The sequence below is a fragment of the Delphinus delphis genome, chromosome 16 (assembly GCF_949987515.2).
Source record: "Delphinus delphis chromosome 16, mDelDel1.2, whole genome shotgun sequence".
NCBI classification, from domain to species: Eukaryota; Metazoa; Chordata; class Mammalia; order Artiodactyla; family Delphinidae; genus Delphinus; species Delphinus delphis.
In genome coordinates, this window is record NC_082698.1 from 22,269,017 (window position 1) to 22,292,475 (window position 23,459).

The window sequence follows — 23,459 nt, forward strand, 5'->3', positions numbered from 1 at the left end:
TATATCGAATAACACTGGGTCGGTTAATACCCTGACACAGACGCTATGTCAGTTGTCTGGTGGATGTCAGGACAGTTTCACGCGTCATACGGCTTCTTCTGTAGAAGTGAGACCAAGGTTTCAAATGTCTAAGAGATGCCAAGTGACTTCTTCAAAGCCCTCCCAGCCTGGCCAAACTTTCTTTCCAATGTCATATATCATTTCTCCTCATTGGTCTTACCTGACTATCTGTTGTATTACAGCTCAATTCTTCTGTTTCTTTTCCTTGTTATTGATCTTCCTTAGGCCTGAAATGTCCTTTATCCTCCTGAACATCTCATGTGCAGTTCATATCCTACCCACCTTTGCCTCAGGCACCATTTTTTCCTGGAAATTCCCTTCACCCAAAGTTGGACATAGGCTTGTCATCCTCTAGAATTTCATATTTTGTCTGTGCTGATCTCATGGCTATTAAAATATTCTCTTTTGATAATCAATAGAAGGATCTTAAATTATACACTCCTTAGGTGGCAGAGACCAAACTTCAGTCAATGTAACTCTTTCATAAGCTACACCGCGTGTTTTACAGATAAAGTGCTAAAATGTTTGTTGAATGGCCAAATGGCAATTCTATCAGTAGATTAGACTTCAAATGAAGGTGCTCTCTCCTTCACCAACTTGGCAGTTGTTTTATACTTAATGGCACCAGATATTTGTGGAATGAAAGATGGGTGGATGGATGGGTTCATAGATAGATGGATAGATGGGATGGTTGGATGAATGGCGGGTGCTCTGAATCTGAGCTTTAAACGAACATTTAAATGATGTGCTTTTATGACCCTCATTTCTCCTCTTCTCAGCCCTATTGCTCACTACACCTTCACCTTAAGGTCTCTGAGAATCCCTACACATCAGGGATCATTGCCAGCCGAGACACAGCTCCCAGCATCATAGTGGCTTCAGGTAAGAAGCTTGCCCGGTTTGCTCACTGCTGTACATTGTATTTATTTTAACAAGTTAGATATCTGAGCTTGGAACTTAATGAGCAAGTTAAAATTTTTTTGAAAGGCACCTAAGCCATTGACCCTGAGGCAAGTATGGTGAAAAACCCTGCTCAGATATAATGTTTGCAGTCTAAATCCATCTCGGGCAATGCACACTGCCAGCATAGCCCATTGTTAGCTTTTGCAAAAAGTTCCCTTCACTGATGGTGATGTGCTCTCTCCAGGTAACATAGGTTCTGAGCTGTCAGACAGCGACATCAGCATGTTTGTCTCTTCAGATGCAGGGAACACTTGGAGGCAGGTAAGAAAATATCCTGGGTCTGGTTACTGAAGTTTAAATGTTATAAAAATTCTCCAGCTTGGTTCAATTCTGGGAACTTATTCAGCCACACATAAATCCTAAAGCTTATCAATGTGTTTCTTTTCCTTTTTGTTTTATGAATGTCTTTCAAAATGTTTTGAGCTTAAGCAAACATTTATGAAATTTGATTTCTTTGTTTGATAAAAATGACCCTTTATCCCACCGTATATGTGAGAAAGTTTATAAGTGACAATGAAACCAAATTAGATATGACTGAATTTTTCCCATGAAATGAAAACTAAAATTCTGGGGAGTTTATTATGTAGGGAACGTGAAGCCTGGAAGAGAGATTATATGCCTAACACCGGGTTACCTCCATAAATTCCCCTTGCCTTGAAGTAAGAAACGAGGGGTATGCAGTGATATAGAAATAACCATTACCCAGGTGGTGTTCTGAGATGTTTAAAGCTCATGGGCAAAAGACAGAATAATAACCATCAGGGTGCATATGTTAGGGAAAGTAGAAATGGAATTACTTTCAACCAATGTGTTTAGCTTAAATGCTTCCTCTTTCTTCTGAATGAAAATTAGATACTCCCAGGTTATAAAACAGGCACTTAATGAGGTTTAGGAGTCATAAAAAGATATGTGCCTAATGCATGGTTGTTACACTTCAATAAATATGTGTTAATAAGCCACTGACATTTAATTATCATACGGTAACTAGCACCTTAAATTGAAATCTAATGCACAGGTAATCACACAGCAACAAGAACACTCTGCTTTAAATTTTAGATAGAGATATCCATGTTACGGTCTCGTTACCATTTCCTAGCTTCATAGATCTGTGCTGCAATTCACGTGCTTTAAGAAGAGTGGGGCAGGAAAGAAACTTGCTTAAGAAACTCCGGGGCTTTTGATCTTGGAGATATATAGGCGCTATATAATGGACTATTAAGCTTCCTATGGACAATAGTTAGAGAGCCAGGGTGTCTTTTTTTTTTTTTCCTTCTAACATCCCAAACAAAGCAAAGAAGCCTCTCCTATAGTCCTGGGAAACATCTTGGGTATAAGAAGTAAACAAAGGGGAAACAATGATGTCTATAGTGTAACCAAAGACAAGGCTATACTAACAGTGTGACTGTGAGAAAACAGTACGCATCTTGTATGGAGAGGACTTAGAAATTGTTTTCAGCCGGTCTCCATTTGACCTCAGGTTCATCTCTCCACATACGGGGAGAGACCCAATGACACACGTACCCAAAGATAGATTTCATTTTGATCAGACTTTATGACTACAACTACTTTATGACTACTGTTGAGTTGAACAAGAACATCTGCCCCCTGTAATACCTGGAAACTTTGAAATAATTACATCTGGAAAGGGCACTGTTACGCTGCAAGTCCCAGCGCCGTCAATTACCATCTACATGGTCTTAGGGAAGTCACCACTTCTCTCTAAACCTTACTTTTCTCGTCTGTAAAAATGATAATGTTGGAATAAAGTATCTCTTATGTTTCTTCCATCTGAAGATGTTATCCAATATGACAATTACCCAATATTTCAACATCACCATAAATGGGACTGAATAGAACTTACCACAAAAAGATGGGATTATAAATATGAATACATAACTCTTAGTTATTTAAGTTTCTCTTGTAGAGCACAAAAAATCATTTTATGTAACACCAGTGGTACATGGAGCCCACATTGGGAAACATTGTTCATAACTTGCATTTTCCCACAGCTTTGGGGGAACCCAGTTCTGTCAAGGAGAGAATTTTTTTCCTCAAATGAAGACTAATTCTCTGAACCCTGGGTGTGTGTGGCTGTGGGTGTGTGTCCCTGTTTGTGTGTTTTTCCTCTTCCAGATCTTTGAAGAAGAGCACAGTGTTTTGTATCTGGATCAAGGTGGAGTCCTGGTTGCTATGAAGCATACGTCTCTCCCGATTCGACATCTCTGGTAATGAGTCATGCACCTTGATGGCTCTGCACAGCTAAGACCAGTCTAAGTCAGGCTGTCAGACTGTGATCTTGCTTGTAGTAAATTGTCAAGGTCTGCTAGAATGTAACTTATACCTTTGCTTTACTGCAATAAGAAGGTGGAGGAAAGGAGAGAGAGGGAGAGGGGAAGAGAAAGGGAGCTTGATTCTGCCTTTTAGAGCGGAACCGTATTATGGTTTTCAAATGTGACAGCCCCCTGCCCTCGCCAGTACCTCCAGTACCTTATTCTTTCAGTACAGTCATGGGTAGAATGGTTAGCAAGGATAATCTCTGAATAGCTTAATTTCTTGCAACCAGCTTTCCCAAATAAGGTCTCCTGGAGTTTAATATTTGCATTCACTGTGTGCATTCTGCACAGAGATCAGCAGTTCATGACACTTCTGCTCTGATCTCATTTCTCCTGATCCTACTTCCTTAGCTTCCTTTTGGGGGCAGTGATATTCTGCAACTCTCCCTGTAGGTCTTCCACAGATGGACGGACATTCAAGGCTTAACTTCCAGAGGGGTTTCCAATAAACTCTTTCATCTGTGTTTTTGAAAATGGCTCTCTCCACAGGCGGGCTTGTTCAAAGTCAAAGGCTTGATTTTCCCTCCACTGTTGGTTACTTTGCTGACGAAAGGGAAAGTTGCAGAAATAAGAGAAATAGAGGCTTAGCTTGGGGGAAGACATCCTAGAGAAAGGCAGAGCAAAGGAAACATTCTGTGTGACCATCTGAGTTGCAGAGTTCTCTCTTACTTTCAAGAGTCTGTCCTTCTGCATCAGTTTACTCAGTGAGTCAACCAGGATTTGTAACAATGTAAGAAGGATACCACTAAGGGTTTGATCACATAGAGGTGGCTGGTTCAAGTCCGTCTCAGTGGGTCTCATAACGACCATTGTTCTCAGAATCACCTGTAAGACTTGCTGCTAAATTGTAACGAGGTTTTGGAGAGGGTCACATTGAGGTCTAAGGCCTAATAAAATATCCAAATTAAAAAAAAACATCCTATCAAAGACTTATTATCATTCCCGTTTCATGCAGCTCTCCCCTTATTGATGTTATAATACATCTGGGCCCCAAATCACTTGGCTAACGGTATATCTACCTTCTGATGTAATTAAGAACACTTATTCATATAAAAGGCTCACTTTGACAATGCCCCAGGTACTTCTAAAACGTATTCTCCCTGGTTGGTAGTATCCTTTCTTGGAAAGGATTTTTCTTTTGAGATCCGATGACTTATTTTTTCTGTCATTAGGTTAAGTTTTGATGAAGGGAGATCTTGGAGCAAATACAGTTTCACATCTATTCCACTTTTTGTGGATGGAGTTCTGGGTGAGCCTGGGGAAGAGACTCTAATCATGACGTAAGTGGAAACTATGATGTCTTCTAGTCTAAGTATAGAGCCAGAAACATGTTGTTTTTTAGATAAGCCTGTTCACATTGCTACTGTCAGGTTTGAAATTGCTAGCAAAGGCACTACATCTGACTTCATGATTCCACAGCAAAGAGGAAAGAATCATGTGGGCTTCCATTCTCTCGGCTCTTTGCTAGCAATTAGGAGACCCACACTGAGGGCTGGCAGCAAAATGGTACAGCCTATTTCTTCCTCTACTGAGCAAGCTTAGGGAAATTAGAAGTGATTATTTCAAGAGAAAATAAAGCTATCAATTAAAAACTTTAATAATAAACATGCTTGATATACAGAAAATGACAGGCATGTCAGAGTGATTTTCACTTTAAGGCAGAACGCAGAGCTTGGTGAAAACCCCACAAAGCGTGTTATTTTTCCCTGGCTCTTTACCTAACCCAATGGTGAGGCATATTAGGGAAACCACGAGAACAGTCTGTTCTTGGGGAAATTGCATTTATACTCATTCTTGTCTGGAAAGTGATGATCATTAATCTGTGAAAGACTTGATTAATGGCTTGCCTGCCTCTGGGTTTCAAAACATGAGCTTTGAATTTGAAATATGAAACTGTGATTTTTCCTTCTCCTGGAAAATTGGACATGAAAAACAGAGAGGGAAGATTTTAAAGCAGTTGATCCTGTCGGCAGTGAAAAATTTTAAATCAAAGTGAATAGCTGGTACATTTTCTAATTTTTTCTCCCTACTCCTTTTTTTTTTTAACAATAGAAAAGAGCAACAAAAATTTAATATGCCTAATAGCTACATTTTGCCCACGGTAAACATAGCTGGATTAGCAATTTATTCCATAATTTGTCTTCATTCAGTTTTCATGTTTGCAAGACACAGATGAAAAAAAGTTGATTGAAAAGGCTACTTTGTGGCTTTTATTTATATCGGCAATAGGTGATTAAAACACCTCATTAAATAGCTGAGTCTCTCTGAGTAAGGAGAATAGAATGCACAGAGTAGGAAGTAGTTATAACTCCTCAGCCTTGCTGCCCACTTTCCCTTGGGACTGGTGGGAAGGTAAAATAGCATGGAAACCGTGGGAATGATGTACTCTAGCAAGAGAACCTAGAGGTATAATCTTGGACCGCAAAGAAGGCAGTGTCTATGGTTTTCTCAATTTTTTTTTGGTTGTTTTTTTATTTTTGGTCAACCATTCTTGTTGTACAATATATAAAAGTGGGCTTTTAAGTCAAACACCCTGGGTTCTGACTGTACCAGTTCTTAGTGATTTGACTTTGGTTTTTGCATGTTAACAAAATTCGTTGAGCCTCAGGTTACCGACAAGTGATGTGGAGCCAATAGCAGCCCTCCTCAGAAATGTGTGTGGGGATCAAGTGATGTGTAATATCAATATTACAATATCAATATTACAGTATTGATATCAATATCAGCGGAGCGGCTGGGCCCGTGAGCCATGGCCGCTGGGCCTGCGCGTCTGGAGCCTGTTCTCCGCAACGGGAGAGACCACAACAGTGAGAGGCCCGCGTACCGCAAAAAAAAAAAAAAAAAAAAAAATGTAATATGCTTAGTGTTGTGCTAACCTCATAGCAAACATTCAGTAAATGACGTATAACTGTCAGCATTGCTGTTATTGTGATTATTTTTATCGTCATGAACTCTGCAGAGTGTTTGGACACTTCAGCCACCGCTCTGAATGGCAGCTGGTCAAAGTGGACTACAAGTCCATTTTCGATAGACGCTGTGCTGAGGAAGACTACAGACCCTGGCAGCTGCACAGCCAGGTAGGAGGGAGGGAGCTGAGGCTGAGTCCTGGGTGGGAGGCGTGGAGAGTACTGGGGGGAAGCAAGTCATTAAAGTGTAGGAATTGGGGTTCTCTGGGCAAAAATTGTCCATCTGGCGCTTTCTTAATGTGTTTTGTGTGCCACAGCAGTGAACAAACTCAACATTTATAGCTTGTTGTGAAGTGACTTCTGTTTTTATTGTACTAGGATATAATGAGATAAAATTCAAATGTGCTTGGCTAAGACTTACAACTCAAAATGAAATACCAACTCAGCACGGAGATCCAGGCATAATTTATCTGAGCGTGTCATCTGGCTGCAGGGTACGGGGGCAAGGGTGAGGAAAGGCTGTTCAGTTTTATCTGGCAATGCAAACAGTAACATGAAATAACAAAGTTATGCTGCGTGAGCGGTGCCAGTAAGATTCTTCCTCCCCAGTGCTATGCTTCCCTGGGATTAGGTAGCGCTTCTTGCCTCCTTCCAAGGTACTTGTGATATAAGGATGCAGAATGATTAATAGGAAAACTTCCTTCATCCTGGCCCCTCTGCTACCCTGCTCATATCAGAATGCTTGGCCGAAAGCATCTCTCCTTCGACTTCCCAAGGCAGAACTCATTCTGCCGGCCTCTCAAAGCACACGGTAGAGGCCCTTGCTTGCAAAGCCATCACCATATCCAGAGCGTGACACACATATACCCCAAACCTAGACTAAATCATGTAATTACATGTAGATGTGTAATGCAGCTGGTTAAAGTGAGTTTGCTCAAGAAAGACAGTGTAGACTAGCTTAGACAAAACGCCGTCTGATCCTTCAGACACACACACAGAGAGCTGGGTTTGACAGTGGGAGCTTCAGCTAGAATCACCCACTCTCCTCGGAGGCTCAACAATCAAAGGGTCACTCCTTTACGTGACTGACGTTTCCCCCTTTGGAGTGCACACGCATTGGGATATTCAAAGCTTTTATTTATCTTGTGGAGAAACACCGAATTTAGCGCTCTTGCTTATCTGGTAGGTGGATATAAAATCAGTGCTATAAAGTTGTGTGGGCAGAGGCATAATAAATCAAGGCACAATGGACCTCTATGTTTCTTAGCGATATTCTTCTTTCATGTGCTCATAAATGACCAGATGTATACATTTTTTATTACAGAAGAATTGAACTTAATTACTACAGATTTTTTGGCCATACATTGTTGCAGGTTGTCTTAGTTATCTGTGTGTCCCTCATAGCACTGTACTTAATACCTTGCCAAGTAAAGGTTTGCTGGATACATACAGTTCCGGACTTTCGGACACACCCTCAGTGCTTCTTAGGATTGCCTTTATCATCATGTTCTGTGATAGAGCTCTAGAATCGAAAAGGAAATGCTGTTAGTACAAAGCAGACTGCATATGTCTACATTACACTAAGGTTTGAGACCATCTCCCGGAACTGTCCTGATGTGGAGTAGGGAAGGTCCAAGCTATGTGCCCGACTGCATGAGATTCTTGTCTCCTTACAGGGGGAAGCATGCATCATGGGAGCGAAAAGGATATATAAGAAGAGAAAATCAGAGCGGAAATGTATGCAAGGGAAATATGCAGGAGCTATGGAGTCTGAACCCTGTGTCTGCACAGAGGCTGATTTTGACTGGTGAGCTTGTACTGTTATCCCATAGAGTCGTCTAGTATTTCAAACCCACGTGGGCCTTAATGAAAGCTTAGATATCAAATAATAGTAACATGCGTAGATCCAAGTGACAAGCCTACATTCATGTGAAATTACCACTTGGGGACATCATGGCTTACTAGCTATGTGCGTGTGTATATGGAAAAACCAGGGGTTTCTTTAGACTTAAGGAGGACTCAGAAGATGGCTGGTAATTATGTTCATATATTTGACAGATCTCAGGACAAAAAGAGAGACTAGATAGACCCTGAGTTTCTTCATACAGCAACACTGAAAACAATAAGTGGACGTTTCAGGGAGCAAACATATTTGTGCTCAAGATAAAAGTCTTTCTAGAATCTAGGGTTCCTGGTAGTGGAACAGTGATCGTGTAGGGCAGTAAATTGTCTATACCTGGATGTTTTCAATCAGTGGTTAGCTGACTATTGCTTGTGACACCCATGGAAGACTTTTCTGAATTCAGCGCAAGAATGGAATCACTAGTATTGCCCCGTCTGTGGCTTTGTGAACCCAGCGGTAAGAGAGACTTCTTCCTTTACCAGGATTAAGCTAGTTTAAACTGGAAAAGGACTAAGACATTGAGAAGTTAAATATACTCAGAGTGCCACAGTGTTCTTTCTGGAGCATTAGTTAAGCAGAAAGCTAGCTTGTGGGTCCAGCGATGCCCTTGCTTTGTTCTGGTTTTGACATTCAGATGAGGTTGAAATATGACTGAGGATGAGTAGGTGGTAACTCCCTTGATCATGTCCATCTCACTTTCTGTTCCTTTTTTTCCTTCTTCTTTATAAAATTTATTTATATGCTTTTGGTTTAGAGAAAGCATTTGCTAAATGTGTATATCAGTGTTAAATAATTGGAAGTTGGCCAACGTAAGAACCAAAGACATTCATGTAACAATATTAGCCGCGTAACGATCATCGGTCACGTATCTGATCATCAAAATATCAGTGACTGGGCTGAAATACTGTGTACGTACACATCACGTATCTTAGAAAAAGGAAGTCATCTGTCATGCTACCATGACAGGAGTGTTCTCTAAATCAATAGTACTGGTAGTCCCGGCAAACTGGCTGCCGGAACTCAGACCGATAACCCAAGGCTGTTCCTCTCCTGTTGGTAAAGAAGGCAAGCCAAGAGTCAGTTCTTTATCTCTCCGGGCTCAGCCAGAGGGAAGGCAGAGCTTCAGTTACATGGGGGCTCACAAGGAATTCTGGGAGGGCCTCCCCAGCCCTGGCTTCTGTTTCAGTCAGTGTAACATTGTTACAATGACAAAAATATTTTGTCTCTGTCCTACCTTTCAGGATTGACATCCTGAAACACATTCACAGGGAAAAGTTCCATGGAGAGTGTGTCATTCATCACATCCCTCTTTCTGAAACCTGACTGCTTCTCCTTCAGTCACTCTATTCAAGGAGGAACCGTATGGGGAGTTAACTTTTTATCTTAGTGGTTTGACTTTGGCCTTACCAAACAGTCATTCTTTGGCAGAGAGCAAATTTATTTTCACATAGAAAACCAAAGAGAAAAAGTAAGTCCCAATTCCCTGATTTCTTCTGGAAACCTTTGTTCCTTTGGGAATCTTTTCTGCAAGTTTCCAACATAAGCTAGTCTTTTGCTGTTGGCATTGTCCTGTGTTGTTTTCTTCTCAATTTTAAGCTTGACTAGGGTGAAAAGAACACAGGGTAAGAAAATCAATTAAGTTTCCCCCTCCCCCCATCTCTCACTCCCCTTAGTCTTGGCCCAATTCCTGCATTCGTGATTGGAATCTGCTGCTCATCCCACTAACTAAAATGTAATTGGAGAGGTGGGAAATGCATCATGAACGAGGCCATCATAAGGTTACCTGGTCAAATGGGATTTTTGTAACTGCATGATTTCTGAAAATATTTTGGAAGGATCGCCATGCTCTTATTGGTTTCTGCTAGTAGCTGGAGCTTCAGTGATACTTCTTGACTATAGCATAATGAAAGGTGGTTGTCACTGAATGTTCTCTCTTGGCTTGGCTCTCCCCTGGACAGCCCTCTACCAGATGACCTTGCCTGTTATTCTTCAGCGTTTGTAAAATAATTTCCTTAAATGAACACTGGGTGTCCTGTAGGCAGCGTTCCTGAAGTCTTCCTACGCGTGCTGTGTTGCATCAGCACCCAATCCAGCTGGGATGGGCAGAATTCTAGGTGCCAGCTGCCTGGTGACAGGCCCCTGAGCGAACCTAATTCTCCTTCCCCAACCGTCATGTGCCAGTATCTCACTTCCATTACACAGATGGGCCAATTCATACTAATGCTCACTGATGGCCACCTGCGAGCTACCTGTGCGTGTGAAGGTGCAGTTTGTTGCCATACTCTGCGCCCGGTTTCATCTTTCAGAAGCCAAGAATATCAGGCCACTCAGAGGCTCCTGGAGATAAGAATGCGAGGAGGCTGAGAAAAGTCTTTGACTATTTTCAAACTAGAGAGCAGATTTAAAGCAACTGGCAGCATTAACGGCATAGGACGGAGCTTTTCCTTGGGGGAATGCTTGCAGCAGTCCTGAAGGACATTTCCTTTCCTGCTATGACTTTGAAGCATATGGCTTTTGCACAGAGACCTGGCTCAGCTCTCCTTGGTAGATCCAGATGTCTTGGAAGAGCACCCCAAAGACATCACTAGTGATGAGGATTATGCCACGTGTGAATGCCTTAAACTCTTCAGTGAAACTTGACGCTGAGGACGACTTCCACCATCATAGCTTTCTCTGGGCCCAACCACAATCAGTACTGTGTCTCCCCCTAATGAGAACAACATCTACTCTCCCAGCTTAAAGGTGTTTAATGGGAATTATTGGGCATTGAGCTTTCTTCTCTACACATGCACCCCTGTGGCCTCCAAGCTAACATTTCTCAAAATGGCTTCTGTAGAATGTTTTCATGGGTAATTGATAGATATTCCATGGAAAAAAAAGATTCCATTTTTGGAAAGGCTTTGATTCAGTGAATGCCTGTTTTTTGACTAACTGACCAGGGTAGAAGCTGGCTGTGGACTGACGTGCAATTGTTGTCAGTAATGTTGCCATCTACTGAAAGGTTTCTCTTGGCTCTTTCCCCAACAGTGACTATGGTTATGAGCGACACAGCAATGGTCAGTGCCTGCCAGCCTTTTGGTTCAATCCATCTTCTCTGTCGAAGGACTGCAGCTTGGGACAGAGTTACCTCAATAGTACTGGGTGAGTGTCTGAAGCAGTGGCCTTTGGAGGTCAGCTTCTGCTGCTTTTCAGCCTGTGTTAAACTTACCGAATTACTTCTGATCAAACGCCAGGCCTATTTCATTACAGCACTGATTTACTTGCTTTTGTTCATTTTAATAATGCAGCACAAATTTGCATTAATAGGGCAAATTTCATCTGAGAATAAGACCCCAGTTGCAAACAAAGAAACAAAACAGGTTCCTTGGATGAAGGTGGTGATGATGATAATATATACATATCTTCATTTTTTGATACTTTATTTCAGAACTAGTTAATCACACGAGGCTACCTTTTACCTTCACAACATCCCTGTGTGGAAGGCCAAAGAAATATTTCCCATGTGCATTTCCTGTTTTATAGATGTGGAAACTTGAGGCAGAAAAGAAGCTCATTGACTTTTCAAGAGTATCCTAGTGTTAGTAGGAATGTGTTTCATTTTCTCTCTGTCCAGAGAGACATTGACACATTGAAGGTGTGCATTCTGATCTTTATAAATCTGGAATCAGAGTCTAAATTTTGTGTTCAGTGATCTGTGTTGTGGGGTCTATCCAATATTATTTAAGAAATACCATAAAAGGGAAACCATTCTGTGACTTTCCCACAACTGTAACTGATATTTATGGACTTAGAAAATAGTGTGTGGAACTTATTTGGATTCAAAAAAACTATTAAAAGACATTTTTGAGCCATATGGGGAAATGGACTGTGGTCTGGTGATTAGTGATATATTAATCAGGGTTTTCCAGAGATATGTTTTTCTATCTCCAATTGGAGATTATATATATATATATATATATATATATATATATATGTAAATATATATATAATTAAAGAGATTTGTTATAAGGAATGGGAGCATCCAGCAATGGAGGTGGGCAAGTCCAAATCCTGACATCGCAGGGTGAGAGTTGGCAAGCTGGGGACCCAGGAGAACAGATGGTTTGTTTCCATCCCAGTCTGAACTGTGATGCTGAGCCAGGAAAGCTGATGGTGTAGTTCCTGTCTGAAGGTCAGCAGGGTCAAAACCCAGGAAGAGCTGATGTTTCCATCTGAGTATGAAGGCAGGAAGAAAGCCACTGTCCAGTTTGAAGGCAGTCAGGCAGGACAAATTTTCTCTTATTCAGAAGAGGGTTAGCATTTTTGTTTCATTTAGGCCTTCAGCTGATTGGAAGAGGCCCACCCACATTAGGGAGGGCAATCTGTTTTACTCAGTCTACTGATTTAAATGTTAATCTCATCCAAAAACACCCTCAGAGAAACACCCAGAATAATGTTTGACCAAATATCTGGCCATCCTGAGGCCCATGCAAGTTGACACATAAAATTGACCACCACAGGTGATATCAGGTTATATCTAAATCTAAATATTTCTATTATATTAACTAAATATATTATATATTTAGGTGTCATAATGATATTTTGGTTAGGCTCAAAAAAGAAACCTTATCTTTTAGAGATACATGATGTATGGCATTTGTTTTAAAATATTAGAAAAAGGGATGGGTTTAGTAAATTTTGAAGATAAGTTAATGAGGGCATGGGTATTTATGATACTATTTTCTCTCATTTGTGCATATTTGAGAATTCTGATATTGAAAAGTTAAAAAGAGAGGAAAGGAAGGAAGGAAGGGAAGGAGGGAGGGAGGGGGAGGGAAGAAGGGGTGGAAGGAGGGAAAGAGGGAGGGAGGGAGAGAGTAAGTACCTCACCAATAGACCAGCATTACTTGACAATTGCCCTTCTCATTTCTCATGCGAGCTGCAATACAGAGGAGAGGATGTTCATGTTTCCATTTATGTACTTTTGTATTTGAAATTTTAAAAGTTTTTTTAATTTTAAGAAATTACCAAAATAATATATACTACTCTCAGAGCATCTCACCCTAAGGGATTTTTGTTGAGTTATCACATCTGCTGGTTTCATCCGTTCCATTCAAACTGTTTGCAGAAGGAGGGAAAAAACATAGACACATACGTCAAATATTCTTATCTCTGATTGAATAAAGAAATAAGCTGTGATTTATTTGAAGAGAAACACAAAATCTGAGAAAAATACAAATAACATTTTTACAGCAATGGGTCGGTGAGGTCTTCAGCATCTAGCATCATGGGAGAAATTGAAAAGAGCTGGTGAAATAACTAAACTTAATGGTGAAGAAATGCCAAAGACAGGACTTTTATCACTTGCATGTGCCGGCATGTTTAGACATTGTAAAGGGCATTAGGAGCCCCTGAAGCTAATTTCAGAATTGATTTTTATTCACTGTCAGTCAGGGGAGTTATACTATCGTCTCTTTGGTATTAATGAGAGGAGACTGAAGTACAGAGGGGTCTGATTGTTCCAGATGCTACTCAAATCACTGTAATAAGGCAGAAGAAAGGCTGATGACCCCTCACTTTTCAGTTTATTGAGAATATATATGTATCTTAATTTTATAATTATATACATATATTTACACACACACACACACACACACACACACACACACATTTTTCAGCTACTCCTAAATAGGTTTCACCATTCCTTTGGTGAACTCAGTATGTGAAACCCAAATAAATCCTAACCTATATAAAATAAAACATCAGAGATGAATAATTTATAATATTCTATTCAATGGGATTTTTCATCTAGCCCTATAAAACTAACATTTCAATTAAAAAAGTGGTTCGGCAGTATGTGTCCAGGTATATAAATGTTTGTCAATGCAGTTATGTTTATTCATCACAGATATTACTTCCTAGGGCTCCACCTCCGCTCTCAGAAGGTTGTTCCTCTCAGTGGGCATTACCTGAGAGCGTCTGACCCTAAGGGATTTTTCTTGAGTTACCACATCTGCTGGTTTCATCCATGCCGTTTAAACTTTCTGCAGAAAAGCATCAGCATCAGTGAGCAAGTTTGTGTAAAAGGAACATATGATTAATACCAGTTATCAGCAGATAGGATGAACGCCCTGCTCTCAAAAGTAAGGGGCTCGCAGGTGGAAGAGTGACCACCTGCATAGCGCCGTATGGGCTAAGGTCGGGGACAGGGGTATCAATCGTAACCCCACAGATCAACATACTGTCTAAACTACACATTTGCATCAGAAATAGGAAGACCATTAGCTGGGACAGGGGCCTGGAATCACCCTCAAGGAAGGCCCCAGTATCATCAAATTCCCATTTGCGGTGTCTGTAGCCAGCTCAAGAGTTGGCAAGAGAGAAAGTGTAGATGAAATTGAAAAAGGACTTTCTGCCCTTCTGAATACCACTCCAGTCCCTGACCCCAGATGTCACTTGGCTCTGTGTTGATTCAGTGGCATTTCATAAGCACAGATTCAGTCATCTGTTGTAGCTGCTACGATGCTGCCATTAAATATTTAGCTTTTCACTTACAGATGTTTAATTACAAAAAATATACATGTTTTCTCTGTTTAAAAAGCCAATTTAGATTATCACCCCAGTCCTGGCCCCCTTACCCACACAAGTGTGATCTAACACTTGTGCATGTTTGATATGCATGTTTCTAAACACTTCCCTTTGCATTTGTCAGTGAATAATTATGCCAAGAAAAAAATATACAAAATTAATTTTGTTGTTTTTATATGCAGTTTCCTGCTAGATATGTTGTTCTTCTAGTTCCCTTTTTCATTCAAAAACATAACTTAAACATCTTTCCAAGTCAGAGTATATAAGGCTACTCTCCATCTAATTTCTTTTTTTTTTTTTTTTTTTTTTGCGGTACGCGGGCCTCTCACTGCTGTGGCCTCTCCCGCTGCGGAGCACAGGCTCCGGACGCGCAGGCTCAGCGGCCATGGCTCACGGGCCCAGCCGCTCCGCGGCATGTGGGATCTTCCCAGACGGGGGCACGAACCCATGTCCCCTGCATCGGCAGGCGGACTCCCAACCACTGCCACCAGGGAAGCCCCATCTAATTTCTTTTAACTCCCTAGGATTCAAGCACCTGGGATTATGTAGTCATCCCTTTCATGGACATTTTGGTCATTTCCTGTTTTGTGCTGCTATAAACAATGCTGCAGTTAGCGTTCTTACAACATAATAATTGTTATTAAAACCCTACAACAATAATTAGAGTCTCTTTGGCAATTGAAGGTCTTTCTGGTAGCTCCTAAAGCAAATTCCACCCAGTCAGCTGATTACTTCTTAGAGTTGAGTATCCAGGCATTGCCAAATATCTCCCCCATTAAGGGTTGAAACACCAGCTTCCTGCCCACGCACTGCCTGTGAGTCCCACACATGGGAGATTCAGTTATATTAACTGCCATCCTCCTGTAAAACACGGACACCAATGGATTCTGTAAGGAAACACTGAGAGGAAGGGCAAGCAGGACTTACCAAGTTAAGAAGGTGTGAAGCAGGTTATTGTAGGCAAAGGAACAAGAGATGATCGAGGTGAAAAGGCCATGCCGTTAGTTTTCTCAAGGACAAGCCCTGACGTTTGTGCCTGGAAGTCTATAGAATTAAGGAGCCATTGGGCCCCGTTTTGAGTCCCTCCAATGCCTGTTTTAAGCCATCCACGAGCATCTCGGGTTGTCAGCACAGAATCTGTATTAGCTTCAGGCTGGGATGAAGTGCAGAGGAATCACAAGGGCAGGGTTGGTTTGAGAGTTCTTGCCTCCGTAGATTTCACTCACCAGGCACCTCACTTGCCTCACGCAGTCTCTTACGGCAGGGCACAGACTGCAGCCATGCAATCAGAGCTTGAGCTGAACAGGTCTACTAAACAATCCTCCCTTGTCAATCAAGCTTAACAAGCAAATCTGCCAGTAGCACCTTTCTGCGAGTTTACTTGAAAGCATGTAGGTAAACCTTCCTTTTTTTTTTTTTAAGGCCTCACTTTGTAAATGGTTATGGTTGCTCTCACAGTTAGTTTATTACCCTGGATATATAAACAGTGTTCTCAGGTTCACTCACTTCACTGTGATGGAAACATTCTAGCATTGGTTATTATTATTCCCAATAGAAATGCTATTTCAAGGAGATGCCGGAATTGTTAGCAGCTTCACTGTGTAGAAGTGAACAGGTGTGCAGTTTTTGTTTCAGTTCTTAGCAAAGTCTTAGAAAAGAGAGTTGGAATAAGTATTGAAATAGGTACAGAATGTCCCTCTAGGTGGCTGTAGCCACCAGTCCTTAGGGCTTGGTCCAGTGGTCTCAAGTGTCCAATGTCCACACCACAGGACAGCGTGTGAGCATGCTTCTAACCACGTTCTCCCTGCCTCTTTTCACCCTTTCCTTCATGCCTTCCACAAGCCATTCCATGGAAAGCAAGGAGACTGGTAATGGGGCCTCAGCCTGTTGTGGGTACAGAGTGAACTCAAAGGGGGAATGTGTTGTTTGGTGAAAAACAGAGTTATTTTGGAATGAAACAAATTAAGAGTCTTAATCCAATCTCTGCCATTTACCTTTAGCAAGTGACTTCCTTTCTTTGAGATTTAGTTTCGTAACCTATAACATTTTGCTGTTTGCTTTTGGAGGTTGATTAAATATGATACTGTATATGAAGCATAGTGCCTAGCAGATAGTAGTCACTTTACAAAATGCAGATGCCGTCACCAGCCTCTGGACTTTGGGAGTGAAGGGGTCCTCTGGAGTGAAGGTAAAAAGGGCGGGGAACCTTCCTTTTATTGTGTATCTATAGTCCAAACATTTACTTCATACTTAATAGTCATGACAGTACTGAGATCTAGGACACATTTAACCTAAGCCCTTGTTTGGTCATCGGTAAAACTGAAATAACAGCTTGTGTAGGCTCATAACGTCACATGATTAGTATCCACTGTACATCGAAACACACGTCGGCCCCCAGCACCACTCAAGGCAGATAACACGTGTACCTGATTAGTGAACGAGTCCCTTTTCTTCAAATAACATGAAATCAGTATTCATTTGTATATCCTCTGGCATTTAGTGCTGAAATAACCTCAAATTCATTCCCCTGTTTCTCCATCGATGACTATAAATATCTCAGTTTGCACATACAGAAGCCCAAGCTTATTTAGTTGTACTTATATATGGTTAAATCTTGTTGATGCTGTTTTGGATCCAGGGAACATGATACAAATTTAAGTTGCCAAATTAACTAGGATGTTGCTTGTTTCATGCCAACCGTAAAAGATTCTGTAAATATAAAATAAAGTAGACATTGGGCTGGTTTATTCTAAGAAGCCAAGATAATCTTCTCAAGGGACAGATTTCTTTTTGCTGTTAAGCCAGAGAGATTTCTAGATGTGTTTATAAAAAAGTGGGTATAGAAATTTTTGTCTGTGGAGTTTCTTTAGAGGAGCCATTAATCCCTCCCGAAAGAATGTGAATGTACAGTGACAGTTCTTATTGATCCTCAGGGTTAGTCTCTCAATATTCAATGGGAATATTTACTCATGAAGCTAAAAAAAAAGATTTTAAAATAGTATTAATTCAGTATCTATATAAAAATACTTAGTAGGTCCAGGAAAAAATATATACACATAAAGTATAGCAAAATAGCAATCCCCATACTGTCAACACACATTTAGAATGTTTTAAAAATGCTTTCTGTATAAAGCAGAAACTAACACACCATTGTAAAGCAATTATACTCTAATAAAGGTGTTAAAAAAACAAATAAATAAAAATGCTTTCTAGAAACATATTCTTTTCTACATCAGCCATGAAAACATTTAGACCTTGGTTATCCTGCCACTGCGCTCTGGGGTTGCTATTTCCAGGGTCTCTTGGGGGCTGTGGTCATTTCCCAAGTGATCCCATTTCTGATCCTGACAGGAATCTTGCTGTTCAGTCTGATTTATTCAGCAAGATTTGTCACTGTGCATCACACAGAATAACTGGTCCTAAAAGTGGTGCATGTGTTTCAAGTCCACAGGAAGGAAATCACTTGCATTGTTTATAGACCCAGCACTGCAAGGGCCCAAGTGACTGTTTTCTTGGAACTCACCCATGCAGTCTCACAGCAAATGCTCCATAACTGTGGCTACAAAGTTGATTTTTCAGACTATCTTTCTTAGATGCATTTTCCCATATTGTTATGGGATGGCATTAGGGTTGTAATGAAGAAGGTGTATGTGGAGATCTGGTTCCTCACGTCGCTGTCCTTGCCCACGTCAATGGTATTGACAATAGCAATCCTCATCCGCATGGTATGGCATTATGGCAGGAGAGTTCCAAACTCAGTCCCAAGGCCCATAACCACTACTTGCCCCCTGTGTGAGCTTGGCAAGCCCTCTAAACTGCATCTCTTTTTTTTCTTATGTGCAAACAGAGGGATTCTGTTGGATGGTCTTTGAGATCCCTTCAGGTTCTGACATGTTCATGACCAATTTGAAATGATTCAGTATTAGGATTCCTCGGACTGCAGATGCTTAAAAGTAGGGAAATTTTCCTTCTGTAAATTTGTTGTACAGCTAGTTGACTCTAGCAGTGGATTCCACGAGCCATTCTTGTGATTTTCGATGCTGTCATTTAGTTTAACGTGGCCATATGTCTCACTTCATCAAGTTGGCATTCAGAATGAAGTTACATTCTATTTACTGTTCAAATTAAATGACTTGTGCTTCCATCCTGCTTAATGCAAGAGAAGTTTTCTCCCCTCGACCTAGTCTTCTGTCTGAGTAGAGTCCCCTAATCCCAAGGCCTGCTTACTCAGTTTAAGGGGAACGTCCTGAGAGCTATTGCCTTGAGGAGAGAAACTTGGAGAACCTGCTTAGTCAGCCATGGAACCCTATTCTTTCTGAATGTTGGGGTTATGGCCGCTACGTAGGATTATTGTTGAAACATGAGCACATTGGATCTAGAAAGATTTTAAGTGCTAGCCATACACTGTCCCCAGAACCAGCTCCCTTCTCTGTCCCCAGGGCTTGCCCCATTTCCCGTTTCAAGTTAAGTGTCATTGTAACAAGGTGGTTTTCCCTTGAAAACAAAGACAGATAGTACAAGCCAAGATATTAAACTATTTAAATTTTTCTCGTGTGCACAAATGAAGGTCAACAGAGCTCAGTGGCAATAAGACCTACCTTGGCTATAAGAAAACCTAGAGTTCTAGCTCTTTCTTGGTCATTACATGTAACAACTACTGTGAAAAAAGAGGAGACATCATAGGAAAACATAATTTCTACACTGATTTTTTTGTTGTTGTTGTTGTTGTTGTTTGCGGTACGCGGGCCTCTCACTGTTGTGGCCTCTCCCGTTGCGGAGTACAGGCTCCGGACGCACAGGCTCAGCGGCCATGGCTCATGGGCCCAGCCACTCCGCGGCATGTGGGATCTTCCCGGACCGGGGCACGAACCCGCGTCCCCTGGGTTGGTCCCGCGTTGGCAGGTGGACTCTCAACCACTGCGCCACCAGGGAAGCCCTCTACACTGATTTTTAATGAATGAATAGAAGCTTGACAGAGTAAAGACCATCCCAGGCGGAATGAACAACACAGGCAGAAGAAGACATGTAGACTTCAGCCTGGCCTGAGCTCAGGAAGCATGTCAGGAAGTGGAAAGATCTAAAGCTGAAAAAAAAATGCATTGAGGACAGATCATGGAGCTCTCCTTTAAACCTGAACTTTACCCTTTATGGGTAAGCCATAGGCAGTTTTGAATGATTTTAAGGAAGGAATTGATGTGGTCTGATTTGATCTTAAGATAATCTTGGCAGTAAGAGCATGGCTTCTATTTTCAGGGAACTTGCTGTATAAGAGCAAGCTAATATTTAAAACCTTAAATACTGACTTTTTACTACCTTTTGATATTTTAACATTTATTAAGATCTTGCAATGTGCCAGATTCGATGCTAAGTCCTTTTGAATGCATTATCTCATTTAATCCTCCCAAGAATTTTAGGGAAAGATTCTGTAATTATCCCTATTTTACATGCAGAGAACCCAAACATTAGAGTCTGGGTAAATTGCCCAAGTGTATCTAATGAGTAAGAGCCTGCATTTAAACTCAGACTATTTGGTTCCACAACACTAGTTTGAACCACCAGGGCAGTGATCTTTAATCCTGGCTGCACACTAGAATCACCAGGGGAACTTAAAAACAAAACACACTGATGCCCAGAATTCTCAAGTAAACCATAATTTCTGGGGTCAGGGTCTTGACATCACATACAGGGTTGTGATTGACTAAACTAGACTATATTGTCAACTTAGCATACACTGAATAGTCATAAACATCTATATCAAACATCTGTACCATAAACATCTGTACAAAATCATAAATTAAAAAAAAGAACCGCTGAATAGCAAAATCACCGGATATGAAGACTTCCAATGTTTTTTCCAGTTTTACTCTGACAAAGAAAAACTATGGCCTTCCTCTTTTTTTTAAGACTGGCAGGCAGCCAGAAGGAGATCAAAGAGGGTAGGGGTAAAAAGGAAAAGGTGACAGAGGAGTATCAAGAAAGGAAGGAAGAGAGAAGCTGAAACTGGGGTTGTTGAAGTAACAAGACACTATCTACAGATGAACGGTCGGTAATATCAAAGGTATATTTGCAGAATGTTTCCTTTCAGTAATTGTACAAAGACTCCCTTGCCATTACAAAGCATTTTTATTCTTGGCAGATTGAAGAATGTTTTACTAACTAAATGCATCCCAGTAATATTCAGAGCTTAGGTCCAACATAATCATAAGTTGCCTTGTTATTACAGAGGTAAGCAGCCCCATTTAATAACATACTAAATGTATTATTCATTTATGTAACTCAGACCCAGGGATTGCTGCTGGGATGAAAATTGAACCATTCTGTAATGCAGATGTGTGCTTACTTGAGTAAATGAACTCTGTATTTCTGCACAATTTTCTTCTAAATTTCGGGGACTGGTGTGGTAGGGCTAATGTGATGCCATTTTCATCCAGGAAATAAAATGGTTTCAGAATGGTTTTTAATGAGCATTTTTTAAAAATTACCAACAGTCTTCTCTGTGGCAGAATCCCAGAGGGATGGATTCGTGCTTTGGGTTTAAGCAGGACTCCTGCTGCTGCAGGATTCAGGGAAGCCTGTGGCGATGATTTGTCAGAACAGCGACAAACAAAAGGAATGTTCTCTAGCTGATGATTCCACTGGTGATGGTGGGCCATGCCTTCATAGCTGCTCACCAAGATAGAGTCACAGGTGTGCTTGGATGCTAAGTGATTAAAAATTATAAGCTGCCTTTAATTTGCATAGTGCCTTGCCTCTGAAACACGCAGGGAGTTTCTGATGCACGTTTCTGATACACGCAGTGAGTTTAACTCACTGGGATGCCGTAATTACCGTGTGACATTGCTGGTCATTTTCTGCTACCATTGCTGGTAACAGAATGTCACCATTCTCCAGTGTCTGTACGGTATTTTTCTTCTTTCCTATCTGCGCTTATTTTCTTTCACATCAGCATACAGTCATAAGCATCTACAATGGACTTTTCAAAATACCAGATGGGGTGATGTTCAAGATGCTCAGATAGGACAATGACCTATCAGAATGAGTAGGGATCTTAGTGCGGGAGCAGGGTTTGGGAGGTTTCCTGGTGTTCTAGGTATTAACCCATTTGCTTCTGGATTGCCAGGAGAAGCAGGGACTCCAAGGATAGGGGTCAACATAGTTGGGTTGGTGGGTGAGATGCTTGAAGGGTTTCGGGCAGTGGTAAGACCCAACTGTTAGGCAGATATTTCCACATTTAACCTCGTACAGTCATCCCAGTGTCAACCTCCTGATTATCAGCCTTGCATGTCTGGGGCACAAGGATGCTCTCTAGGAGCTTAAAGTTCACAGTCACACAGGAAGAAAATCATAAAAGGCATAAATGACTCCTATCAAGTAAATCATAAGGATTCCTGTAAGAGCTTAGAGGACATATCTCACTCCAGTTAAAGAGGCAGTAGAGTGCAGTGGTAAAGAGTACATATATTCTAGAGACAAATTATCTAGGGTCCTAACTGTGTGGTCTTGAGAAAACTAGTTAAGTTCTATGAATGTTAATTTCATCTGTATATTGGGAATAATAATACCTTTGTTATTAGGGATATTCTGGAGGCAAATCATGTTAAGAACTTAGTACAATGACTAGAACATATTAAGCACTCTCTAAATATGAACTTCTTATGATTTTACTATCATAGTCAGGAAAAGACAGGAGGTAAGCTGCCACTTAAAGTGTGGATAAGGGAGATTGGTTCAAGCTGGCAGAGTAGAAGGACATGCTCTCACTCCCTCTTGTGAGAGCACCAGAATCACAACTAACTACTGACCAATCGTTGAAAGGAAGAGACTGGAACTCACCAAAAAAGATACCCCACATCCAAAGACAAAGGAGAAGCCACAGTGAGATGGTAGGAGGGGCACAATCACAATAAAATCAAATCCCATAACTGCTGGGTGGGTGACTCACAAACTGGAGAACACTTATACCACAGAAGTCCACCCACTGGAGTGAAGGTTCTGAGCCCCACGTCAGGCTTCCCAACCTGCACATCCGGCAATGGGAGGAGGAATTCCTAGAGAATCAGACTTTGAAGGCTAGCAGGATTTGATTGCAGGACTTCAACAGGACTGGGGGAAACAAAGACTCCACTCTTGGAGGGCACACACAAAGTAGTGTTCACATCGGGACCCAGGGGAAGGAGCAGTGACCCTATAGGAGAGTGAACTAGACCTACCTGCTAGTGTTGGAGGGTCTCCTGCAGAGGTGGGGGGTGGCTGTGTCTCACCGTGATGACAAGGGCACTGACAGCAGAAGTTCTGGGAAGTACGCCTTAGCTTGAGCCCTCCCAGAGTCCGCCATTAGCCCCATGAAAGAGCCCAGGTAGGCTCCAGTGTTGGGTAGCCTCAGGCCAAACAACAAACAGGGAGTGAACCCAGCCCCAACCATCAGCAGACAAGTGGATTAACGTTTTACTGAGCTCTGCCCACCAGAGCAACAGCCAGCTCTACCCAATACCAGTCCCTCCCATCAGGAAGCTTGCTCAAGCATCTTAGATAGCCTCATCCACCAGAGGACAGACAGCAGAAGCAAGAAAAACTACAATCCTGCAGCCTGTGGAACAAAAACCACATTCACAGAGAGATAGACAAGATGAAAAGGCAGAGGGCTATGTACCAGATAAAGGAACAAGATAAAGCCCCAGAAGAACAACTAAAACAAGTGGAGATAGGCAACCTTCCAGAAAAAGAATT

General features: G+C 41.4%; 1 protein-coding gene across 4 annotated transcripts in view; it reads left to right on the forward strand.

Moving 5' to 3' along the window:
- Positions 1-23,459, forward strand: part of SORCS1 (sortilin related VPS10 domain containing receptor 1) — a 559,183-nt gene that overhangs the window by 447,367 nt on the left and 88,357 nt on the right. For all 4 annotated transcript variants that reach the window (XM_060034105.1, XM_060034102.1, XM_060034103.1 and 1 more), the window contains exons 11-17: positions 840-942; positions 1,208-1,284; positions 3,157-3,248; positions 4,529-4,636; positions 6,316-6,433; positions 7,939-8,069; positions 11,193-11,306. In XM_060034105.1, coding sequence (XP_059890088.1) covers positions 840-942; positions 1,208-1,284; positions 3,157-3,248; positions 4,529-4,636; positions 6,316-6,433; positions 7,939-8,069; positions 11,193-11,306 — 743 coding nt within the window. The remainder of the gene's footprint in view (positions 1-839; positions 943-1,207; positions 1,285-3,156; positions 3,249-4,528; positions 4,637-6,315; positions 6,434-7,938; positions 8,070-11,192; positions 11,307-23,459) is intronic.